This window comes from Cervus canadensis, chromosome 29 (genome assembly GCF_019320065.1).
Source record: "Cervus canadensis isolate Bull #8, Minnesota chromosome 29, ASM1932006v1, whole genome shotgun sequence".
Classification (NCBI taxonomy): Eukaryota; Metazoa; Chordata; class Mammalia; order Artiodactyla; family Cervidae; genus Cervus; species Cervus canadensis.
The window spans coordinates 5295171-5307382 of NC_057414.1; the positions used below are offsets into that span (position 1 = coordinate 5295171).

The 12212-nt window shown below is 36.7% G+C and overlaps 1 protein-coding gene across 31 annotated transcripts in view; it reads left to right on the top strand.

Annotated features, from left to right (window-relative positions):
• The window catches only part of DLG2 (discs large MAGUK scaffold protein 2), a 2236304-nt gene that overhangs the window by 1332895 nt on the left and 891197 nt on the right, over nucleotides 1-12212 (top strand). For 2 of the 31 annotated variants that reach the window (XM_043451500.1, XM_043451503.1), the window contains exon 1: nucleotides 8689-8819. The exons of 28 other annotated variants lie outside the window; for them this stretch is intronic. In XM_043451500.1, coding sequence (XP_043307435.1) covers nucleotides 8715-8819 — 105 coding nt within the window. In that variant the 5' untranslated portion in view covers nucleotides 8689-8714. Of the gene's footprint in view, nucleotides 1-8688; nucleotides 8820-12212 lie in introns of those variants that run through there. One more of the 31 variants, XM_043451506.1, reaches the window with a different exon arrangement.

Below are 12212 nucleotides of genomic sequence, written 5' to 3' on the forward strand. Positions count from 1 at the left end.
CCTTTTCAAAGTTGTTTTGGCTATTCTAGATTCTTTGACTTTCCCCATGATTTTAGAATCAGCTTGTAAGTTTCTCTAAAACAAACACATAAGCAAACAGATAACCTTGTTGGGATTTTGGTTGGGTATGCATTGTACTGAACCTATAATTTTCAGTGTATGGCATCTTAACAATATTGAGTCTTATTACCCAGGAACTTCATGTGTCTCTCCATTTATATATCTTTAATTTCACTGAGGAAAGGTTTGTGGTTTTCAGTGTACATGGCTTATAAATATTTTTATAAAGTGTATCCCTAAGTTTTTTATGTTTATAACCTTATGGTAAATAGTATTTTTTTTTAATTTTTCATTTATTTATTGCTGGTAAAGAGAAATAAGTTGGTTGTTTTAAGCTGATCTTATGTTCTGCAATTTTGCTAAGCTCGCTTATAAATTCTGAAGTTTACTTTAGATTCCAGGTGATTTTCTACATAGATAGTTATGTCAAAAGTAAAGAAAGATACTTTTATTTTTTTCTTTTCCAACATTTTTTCTTGACCTGTTTAACTGTCTAGAACCTTTCAGACAATGCTGAACAGAAGTAGTAAGAAGGGACGTCCTGAGAGATTTTTTTCTTCCCTTAACCAGGAATTGATATTGGTTTTTGCAGTGTCTTCTTTGTGCCTGCTGAGCACAGGTTTTTTTTTTTCTTTTCTTTTCTTTAAATGTTTGTAAATGATGAATTATGTTAGGTCATTTTTAAGGGTTCAACCTACTTGATTATGATGCATTAGCCCTTTACATGTTATTGGATTCAATTTGCTAAAATGTGTTTAGAATTTTTTTTCATATGTATTAACGAGGGCATGGGCTTCCCTGGTGGTTCAGTGGTAAAGAACAGGCCTTCCAAGCAGGAGATGTGGGTTCAATCCCTGGGTCGGGAAGATCCCCTGGTGAAGGAAATGGCAACCCACTGCAGTATTCTTGCCTGGAGAATCCCATGGACAGAGGAGCCTGATGGGATACAATCCATGTTGTAGCAAAAAAAAAAAAAAAGCAAGTTGTAAAGTATTTTTTCCTCTTCTGTTCTCTGAAGGAATTTGTGTAGAATTAATTTTTTTTTCTTAAATGGGATTCATCAGAAGCCATCTGGGCCTGGAGTTTCCTGAGGGTTAAGTTTTTAGTTACAAAATAAAAACTTTGTTAGGAATATGGCATGGCTATTTAGATTACTTATTTTTCTTGAGTGAGCTTTAGTAGCTTAAAACTCTCAAGGAATTTGTTCCATATAAGGGGTCAAAAATATTGGTATAAAGTTGTTTCCAAGACTTCCTTATTAGACCTTCCATGGCTATAGTATCTGTAGTGATGCTACACTCATTTCTAATCTTGAAAAATTTTCTCTTTCATTAGTCTTGCTAACAGGTTATCAATTGTATTGATACTCTCAAAGAAGTAGCTGTTAGTTTTATTTTTTTTCTATTTTCCCTTTTCTTCTGTTTTATTTGGCTTCAATTTGCTAGATATTTTTCTATTTTAATAAGGTGTAAGCTGAGATAATTAATTTAAGATTTTCTTTCTTTTCAAATATAAGTGTTTAGTGATATATAGTGTTAGTTTCTCAGTCATGTATGACTCCTTGTGACCCTGTGGACTAGCCCAACAGGCAGCTCTGTCCATGGGATTCTCTAGGCAAAAAATACTGGAGTGGGTAGCCATCCCCTTCTCCTGGGGATCTTCCTGACCCAGGGATCAAACTCAGGTCTCTTGCATTGCAAGCAGATTCTTTACTATGTAAGCCACCACAGAAAATCTATTATTTCCTTCAGTCAGTTCAGTTCAGTAACTCAGTCATGTCAGACTCTTTGCAACCCCATGGACTGTACCACGCCAGTCTTCCCTGTCCATCACCAACTCCAAGAGCTTGTTCAAACTCTTGTCCATCGAGTCAGTGATGCCATCCAACCATCTCATCCTCTGTCATCCCCTTCTCCTCTTGCCTTCAATCTTTACCAGCATCAATGCCTTTTCCAGTGAGTCAGTTCTTTGCATCAGCTGGCCGAAGTATTGGAGTTTCAGCTTCAACATCAGTCCTTCCAATGAATATTCAAGACTGACTTTCTTTAGGATTGACTGGTTGGATCTCCTCACAGTCCAAGGGAGGCTCAAGAGTCTTCTCCAACACCACAGTTCAAAAGCATCAATTCTTTGATGCTCAGCTTTTTTTATAGTCCAACTTTCACATCCACACATGACTACTGGGAAAACCATAACTTTGACTAGACGGAGCTTTGTTGGCAGAGTAATGTCTCTGCTTTTTAATATGCTGTCTAGTTTGGTCATAGCTTTTCTTCCAAGGAACAAGCGTCTTTTAATTTTATGGCTGCAGTCACCATCTGCAGAGATTTTGGAGCCCCAAAAATAAAGTCTGTCACTGTTTCCATTGTTTCCCTATCTATTGGCCATGAAGTGATGGGACAAGATGCCATGATCTTAGTTTTTTGAATGTTGAGTTTTAAACCTACTTTTTCACTCTCCTCTTTCACATTCATCAAGAGGCTCTTTAGTTCCTCTTTGCTTTCTGCATAAGGGTGGTGTCATCTGCATGTCTTGAGTTTATTGATATTTCTCCCAGCAATCTTGATTCCAGCTTGTGCTTCATCCAGCCTGGCATTTTGCATGATGTACTCTGCATATAAGTTAAATAAGCAGGGAGACAGTATACAGCCTTGACATACTCCTTTCCCGATTTGGAATCAGTCTGTTGTTCCATGTCCAGTTCTAACTGTTGCTTCTTGACCTGCATACAGATTTCTCAGGAGGCAGGTCAGGTGGTCTGGTATTCCCATCTCTTGAAGAATTTTCCACAGTTTGTTGTGATCCAAACAGTCAAAGGCTTTGGGATAGTCAATAAAACAGAAATATATATTTTTCTGGAACTCTCTTGCTTTTTTGATGATCCAACGGATGTTGGCAGTTTGATCTCTGTTTTCTCTGCCTTTCCTAAATCCAGCGTGAACATCTGGAAGTTCACGGTTCACATACTGTTGAAGGCTGGCTTGGAGAATTTTGAGCATTACTTTGCTAGCATGTGAGATGAGTGCAATTGTGTGGTAGTTTGAACATTCTTTGGCATTGCTTTCTTTGAGATTGGAATGAAAACTGACATTTTCCAGTCCTGTGGCCACTGCTGAGTTTCCGAATTTGCTGGCATATTGAATGCAGCATTTTCACAGCATCATCTTTTAGAATTTAAAATAGCTCAGCTGGAATTCCATCACCTCCACCAGCTTTGTTCGTAGTGATGCTTCCTAAGGCCCACTTGACTTCTCATTCCAGGGTTTCTGGCTCTAGGTAAGTGATCACACCATCTTGGTTAACTGGGTCATGAAGATCTTTTTTGTGTATTGTTCTTCTTTCCTTAAGTGCTGCTTTAAGAGCATCCAACAAATGTTGATATATTGTGTTTGTTTGGTTTTTTTTTTTTTCATTCAGTTCAAAATGCATTCTCACTTACTTTTGATTTCTTTGGCCAGTAGGTAATTTAAAAGTGTGTTATTTGCTTGTCAAATATTTTGGGAATTTTCAGAGATTGTTCTGTTGCTGATACAACTTAATTTTACTATGTAAGAGAATATACTTTCTTTGGCCTGAATTCTTTTAAATGTATTATAATTTGATCTATGGCTCAGAATATGCTCTATCTTGGTAAATGTTCCATGAACACTTGCAAAGATTGCTGTGGTAGGGTGGAATGTTTTTTTAAAGGTGCATACTCAGTCACTTCAGTCGTGTCTGACTCTTTGCGACCCTATGGACTGTAGCCTTTCAGGCTCCTCTGTCCATAGGACTTTCCAGGCAAGATTACTATAGTGGGTTGCCATGCCCTCCTCCAGAGAATCTTCCTGACCCAGGGATTGAACCCACAGTTTCTGCAGGTGGATTTTTTTAACTGCTGAGCTACTGGGGAAGTCTGGGTTTTTTAAAGGTATATTAGCCTAAATTGATGGGTGGTTTCATAAAGGTTTTACATATCCTTATACACTGAAACTGCTTAGTATATTAATTATTCAGAGTAGTATACTGAAAACTCCAATTATAATTATGAATTTCTCTATTTCCCCTGTTGCTTTGTTTTCTCCAGAAAACCATTTCTGTATTCTCAATTCAGCAAGTTCACTGGGTTCCAACTGGATCCCCTTTTTCTGTGATGTGGCCTAGACATTCAAGGTGGTAAATGGGGCAGTCACAGGACTTATCTTGTTTCCTATCTCCCAGAGTTCACTGATTTTTCTTCTCTGTTCATTTTTGATTAATTGTTTCATATATTTTGTTGGTTTTTTTTTTTTTTCAGATAGGAATGTAAATCTAATCCCCATTGCTGCATTTCTGTTGCCACGAAGTTATATTTAAACCATTCCCAGCAGAAAGCTTTCAAATACAGGACTGTTTGAGCATGGCAATACTACCAAATAAAAAGTACTTTTAACATTCTAAGTCCTTTAATTTAATTTAGAGGTATTTCAATATTATGGACATATGGCCTAGTGGCTGAGGGTTTAACAGAAAATAGTAGGCTTTACATATCAGGCAATGTGCTCACAAGAAGAAAATATGTATAACATTCTACTTTGTGGGCAGAGGCAAATGCATACTGAGGGGTTGTTGAAAATAAGTAGAGAATTGACATTATATAATATTTATCTTTTTATCTTAGTGCTTACTTAGCACATAGTAGAGCTCAATAAATGTTTGTTAAACTGAGCCAAATTGAATTACATCAAACAGATCAGGTTAAGAGTCATGGTGGACTTCACTTGAATATCGAAAGTAATAGACTAGAACTTACAGAAGTGATTGGGTATGAGTAAAAAACATGATATATGTACTGAATTTTTAAAAAAAGCAATATGACTGAAATGATTGAGCCACCTAACCCCTCCAAAGTATATCAATATTCCTATTTTAAAGAGTAAGGAATAAATATGTGACATTTACTCTCTCATGAGGTTTAGTTTCACTGAATTTATGCACACTGATGCTTTAAGAACTGGTTAAAGCTAACATTGATTAGCATTAGGAACAGGAAGCTACTGACATTTTATTCAAGAATAATAATTGTATTCAATAATTGTTACTTGACTCCAGTAGCAATCATGAAAAAGCAAAAGTGTTAGTTGCTCAGTCATGTCTGACTTTTTGTGACCCCATGTACTATAGCCCATCAGGCTCCTCTGTCCATGGAATTCTCCAGGCAAGAATGCTGGAGTGGATAGCCATTCCCTTCTCCAAGGGATCTTCCTAACTCAGGGATCCAAGCCAGGTCTCTTGCATTGCAAGTGGATTCTTTACCATCTGAGCCTTGGGGTCACATTTTCTCTCTCTTTTTTTTTTTTGCAAATATTGCTTTGGTATTCTTTTTTTTTTTATTAGTTGCTAATTAGAGGCTAATTACTTCCCACCAAGAATGATTTAAACCCTTGCAAAAACTGTTTTATGTCTTCGACAATTAAGATAAACTTACAGAGATCCAAACAGAAAATAGTATTCAATGAGAAGAACTTTAAATCTTTGAAACAGGTAATTCCTCAGTTACTGAGAAAAACATAATGAAATCTGACTTGAGCCAGTTGAAAACAACTTGAATTTCAAAGAAGATTGAATCCAACTCTCTCTATGTCATAGATAATGTTTTTCTTAAGGAATTCCAAATAACTGTTTGCCGGTCTTAATTTTTAAGAATGTTCTCTTATTTTTTTTAATTTTATTTATTTATTTATTTATTTATTTATTTATTTATTTATTTTTAAGAATGTTCTCTTATTTTTAATAGATTATCTCAATCCTTCAAAAAAAGATCTACTTAAAGAATCACATATTTTTATATTCTTCTTGCAGGTCCCATTCACCCCACCTCAGCCTATCAAATGTAGCCAGCCTGTTCTTCTGGTTTGATCATTATAAGCACAAACATTATATCTGCAGTGGAAAACACAATGACACTGACTCACTCATTAATTCACCTAATGTATCTATGTACTTTCCTCGAAAAAACTAGTAATGATCTTTCCCACTCTGAGCCTTTATTCTAGGTCTTCTTCTTCAGGAATGCCCCCTACCTATCTCTGCAAGTCCAAATTATACCCTAACTTTAAACTCTAGTCAAGTGCTAAGTCTTCTATGAAGTTGCCCTAATTTTCCTAGTTGATGTAATTTTTCTTTTTCATTGTTTTATAAATAGTTTATACCAGCTTTTTTATGACACTTACCCTTTTTTAACTTGTCTTTTTTGTTATGTATGCCCATGCATCATCCTTTCAATTAAATTCTAAGCTCCTTAAAAACAAAGTCAACATCTGATATATCCATTTGCCCATAATACAATGAAAAAATGTAGCTCATGGGAGATGCCTAATATGCTTCTTGGATCAATAAATGAATGAATGCATGATTCCAAGAGTGTTTTTCATGTAGAGTTTCTACGTGCAGACTGTGGATTCTCTACCCTTTGGCCAAAGAGTAAGGAAAGAAGAATCTTTTAAAAGATGCTGCTTAAATGAAAAACACAAGAAGGAATCTGATGAACAGTAAGTAGAAGAAGTCCAAGGCAGGACAGAAGACCTAGAGGTTGAGGTCTGGAGTAATGATGAATATTTGTTCAAGGTATTCAGAAAGGATATTTTGGAGGATAACTTAGAAAACAGCTTTTATTTTCCTGTTGTTTGATCAGAAATACAAATAGCAGCCAGTGGAGGAACACTTTCTGGGAGTTGCGGGCTGGCTGGTCGACAGTGCATGAGGAGGAAGCATGTGGCTGGGGCAGATGGGAGAGTGTAAGGGCAGCAGTCAAGGCAGAGGAGGGCCTGTGGGTGTGAGCGGAACAGGAGAACACCATGAATGGGGAAAAGAGAAGGTTGCTTGAATTGAATCTGAAAAACAAATTGTCTAATGGCAGTAGCCTTATGGTGTGTACTCATGAAATATTAAGGAAAAACAACCTCCTTGCAAATTAGCCCAGGTAGAGATTTTGAAAGATCAGTTCTACCTGCAATTCCTTCAGTTCAAAATTGAAAAATAAATGAGATAAGAGGCACACTTTGCCTTTGAGACTCTCACACAGCAAGGTCATTAGTATGAACTCACCCACCATCACCAGGGTACAAATGCAGAAAATCTAGGTAACCCAAATCATGCAGCTCTTCTAAAAATAATACAGCAAAAATCCTTCATTTATGTTATCACACTATTTTCTACAATTTGTACCTTGTTTTACACTCCTTGGATTTTCTAGGTCAATTAAAAGCACAAGTTACTCATCATGCTATGTATTGCCCTCAGCTTACCCCTTACTCCTAAAAATATATGAATAGATAACCCCATTGTTGGCTGTGTAATTAGTCCTGAGAACATAAATTCCTTTGAAACTTCAAAGTGCTTAGTACCTTACAAGGTGCTTTATCCTTTGCCTCAATGATCCCACAGCCCAGGGGCTAGTGGAGCCTCATCTTACCTTGTGGGCTCCTGTCTGAAGGGAAGGGACTTTCAAAATATGTTGCTATATTCTGTTGTTCAGTTTTTACTTAAGGTCAACTTACACCTTTTGTTGGGCTTCCCAGGTGGCTCAATGGTAAAGAACCTTCCTGCCAATGCAGGAGATGCGGATTCGATCCCTGGGTCAGGAAGATCCCCTGGAGAAAAGAATGGCTACCCACTCCAGTATTCTTGCCTGGAAAATCCCATGGAGAGAGGGTCCGGGAGGGTGTCACAAAAAGTTGGACACAACTGAAAGATTGAGCCTGCCTGCATACCTTTTTGCTAAAGTGTGCAAGCAACTTCTTTTGAATTAACATATTCCAGTGATGTGTAGCCCACTCTCAGGCCCCTGGAATATTTGAAGGTTCACTTTTCCTGGCATTATTTATATAAATTCTACCTAGAAGAACTAAATGTGCCTTTTACCTAACATATGAAACAACACAAAGGTCTGCTAAAATCTCTTGGATTTTAAGATAAATTATTGACTCCTGTTGTTCTCAAAGATTTTCTAGCTAGCTTTTAGAAATAACCCTAGATAAATAACTGCAGTTAATGAAGGCAGTAATACCCTATAGATGAAAACTGTATCACGTCTAGATCATAGCTAAACTGAGAGAAAAATTGGACATATTAAATGACACTGTGAGAAGGCAGATATTTCACACGGAGCAGACAAGTGTAGACACCTGCCTCTGTGTGTGTGTGTGTGTGTGTGTGTCTGTGTGTGTGTGTGTGTGTGTGTGTGTGTGTGTGTGTGTGTAACCCACTCCCTTCAATTTTACTACTTTTCACAAGCTATTCAAATTCTACCTCCGGGGCCTGCCACCCAAATCTTCTGGTGGAAATATTTTTTTTTACATTTCTCTCCCTCCTACTTCCTTCCCCCCACACACTTATGGTATGTGCAGTTTCGCCAGATCCGTGTAAAGACAGGGCAACACTGATGGGATTGCTTTTCACAAGTGTGGGAACGAAAATCCTTCCCAATGAAAACATCTGTCTCTGTTCAAGTCATGCCCAGTTATCCCCCAAAAGAAATGTTCTGATTAACTTTTTTTTTAAGTCTTAAGATAGCAGTTTGTGTAGCAGATCTAATTAAGAAGTTTATGTAACAGATCTGCAGGGTTTTTTTTTTTCCTCCCTTCCTTCTTCAACTGGGTTCTTTGAGCTCAGTTTGAGTGTTACTAGCTTTCACCATGCAGCGGCCAAGTGCTTCTCGCGCTGAAAATTATCAGCTTCTGTGGGATACTATTGCTTCTTTAAAACAATGTGAACAAGCTATGCAACATGCGTTTATTCCGGTAAGGGACATTCCTTTTATTTTCCTAGAGACTCTTTACTTTTCTGCTATTTCTTCCTTTATAGCTATAGGTAAAATGCATATATTCTATGCATTTAAAGATGTGGTATCTTCTCTGTAGTTCTTGTTTGAGAAAAATATGTCTGTTTTGGCTCTGTGTGAAATCTGAATTATTAAAGGGTTAAATATTGATCGGTGAGAAAGAGTAAACGGTGGTCCAGGGAAACTTACCCTACTGAAGATAGTGGTTTCTAATAGTAACAAGTAGTAGAGAAAGGGCACAGGATTGATATTCTTCATATTAACATTTGAAACAGCACACTGTGTGTATTTCCTGGCTGGTTCCCCCAAAAGCACTTAGAATGGCTTGAATATCTTTTGCAGTGGGTTTGATACTTAGATCAGGAAGCCAAAAGTTAGTTTTATATTCTGATTCTTTGCTTAGCCAAGTAAAATCTACCATAAAGCCTCTCCCTGAAAAGTGTGTTTGTTCCTTTAGGAAAGTAGTGATGCTCTACTTAGAGATTTGTAAAAATGATTTAGAAATGTGTATTTTGAAAGTGCATAGATACATTAGGTGAATTAATGAGTGAGTCAGTGTCATTGTGTTTTCCACTGCAGATATAATGTTTGTGCTTATAATGATCAAACCAGAAGAACAGGCTGGCTACATTTGATAGGCTGAGGTGGGGTGAATGGGACCTGCAAGAAGAATATAAAAATATGTGATTCTTTAAGTAGATCTTTTTTTGAAGGATTGAGATAATCTATTAAAAATAAGAGGACATTCTTAAAAATTAAGACCGGCAAACAGTTATTTGGAATTCCTTAAGAAAAACATTATCTATGACATAGAGTTGGATTCAATCTTCTTTGAAATTCAAGTTGTTTTCACCTGGCTCAAGTTAGATTTCATTATGTTTTTCTGGGTAACTGAGGAATCACCTGTTTCTAAGATTTAAAGTTCTTCTCATTGAATACTATTTTCTGTTTGGATCTCTGTAAGTTTATCTTAATTGTCGAGGACATAAAACATAGTTTTTGCAAGGGTTTAAACCATTCTTGGTGGGAAGCTTTCTAAATCAGATTAAGTTACAATTATTCAACTTTGAACTGGAATCTGCTGTGTAAAGTTTGCTTCTCCTATCTTTATTAAACTCTTCCTCCTTTGTTTTATCATGAAGGTTATGATACCCCTGGTGAAGCTCAGGTGTCTCTTCCTTTGTAGAGCTTTCTCTGGCTAGACAGAGCTATTTTCTCCTTTCTCAATTCCTTGAGATCTCAGGCACCTCCGATCTATCACCCAAATTATTTAATTGTATTTTCTTTTCTGTCTCTCTAATTATATTGCAAGTTCTTGGAGTTAAGGAGAAAAGAAAAATAGGTTTGAAAAAGGAGGTGATATTTGTTGGGTTTTTGTTTTGTTTTCATGTATCAAACTCCTGGAATATAGGCTGTATCTATTCCTAGGGTCTACCATAGTGCTTGCACAACAGAGTGCTTGGTGAGCATGGGCGGAATGAATGAAATCAACTGAGTGTCTCCAATTCCATCATTTCAAGTTACTACAGGGCAGTTTTCATCACCAGCTTTGTCTATACTGACTTCATAAAATCATTTCTATTCAAATCCAGCTGGAGATAACAATAAACCTGGACTAAAGCACTGCAGTAGCTGTGATGGTGAGAGTGGTAATGTGTTAGTGCAGAAGATAGACCTTTCTGGGGAAAAATAGACTTGGTTTCAGTTAGTATAGTCCATGGGCTACTCTTCTTCCATTCTTGTGTCTAGGTCCCCATATTTGAGGCATTTACATAGGCATATTCAAATTTTATTCATATTTTCTTCATTTTAACTGTTCTAAATCTTTTTCCAAAGATATTAGGAATTTGCCAACCTCTCAACTCTTCTCAGATTGCTTCCAAGTCTTGCATTAAATGTATCATTATGTCATCATGATTTTATGAGGACTACTTTTAGAAAACATAGCCATTATTAAAATATTACTACCAGTTGAAAATAATTCTGTTTAAACTGAACCTCAATTTATTTAATTTTAGAATATATAATTTAGATCTCAGGAAAGAGCTTCATTTATTCCATATTTTATGTACTTTTTAAACCCACTGATGTGTATTTCATACACACACACACATTTACCCACATATACATAACTGAGTATGTGACATTCTTGGCTAATGATACCCTTCTTTTTTTTTTTACAATATCCAGATATATTCTTAAACTACACATCTTCACAATGATGCATTAAGCATATTAAGGGAATTAAAAACTATGTTGACATAATTATCTTCTTTAAAATAGATTTGTTGCCTTTTAAAATAAAACACTGAGAGATGAATGATGTTTAGGAAGTATAGACATACTTTGAGGTAGCTGATCTTAGAAACACTGACCTGAAATCTTCACAAGCTGTCTGTGCATCTCCTGTAAATGTGGATTACTAACACAGCATTAGAATACGGGCCACCTGGCTCGTCTGGACCATCTCTGACACTCACAATAAGCCACAGATCACAAGCAGTTTTTCAGTCAGGGCAGTTGAGTACTAATAATAAACCTGCCATAAAATCTCAAGTTATAATAATCTTCCCCAGAGAACCTCCATATGCAGCTAAAATACACACTGGCGAGAGGAAATGCAGGATGAAGACCTGAAAGTGTGCTTCAGCTTGTCTGTCCCACCACCACTTTGGCAGAGAGAGCCTTATCCCTTACCCAACTGGTGCTTGACTGTCTTTTGCTGAAATGTACAAAATCAGTTTTCCTTGTGCTGCTGGCCACCATGTTTGGTTTTGGTCTAATGTGAAGGTCATGCAGCTTGCCAAGCACTGGTTGAAATACTAAACTGATTAAATCAACAGAACCCCTGATGATACTTATATGGAATTCTGCCCACCAGGATTTTTCAAATGGACCTTGTTGAGTGCCTTAAGTACCCATGAATTGCCCTAAGAATTAAGGGGTGCCAAGCTTCATGGATCTCAGCTGGGTTATAAAGATCAAACAGAATTTGATGATGATGGAAGAGGGCATTCCAAGTAGAAAGGAACAGTAAAGATATTTACTAATTGTGTAAACATGGTTCATCTTCCATCTGATCTTCCATTCAACCAGTATTTACCAGATACATTTTATGTATCAGAAATTATGTAATATGCCAGGGCAGATAGCAATAAATAGCACAGGTTCAAGCCCTACCTTGAGGGCATTTAGATTCAAGTGGATGAGACAAACATGAAATGAACAATTACATACATTTCTGTACCACACACTTGAATACTATCCTGTGAGAGTTGTTCATAGTATTTGTCACAATTGTAATTTAATATTGCTCATATGCATATACAGATATATGTAATATACATCTATT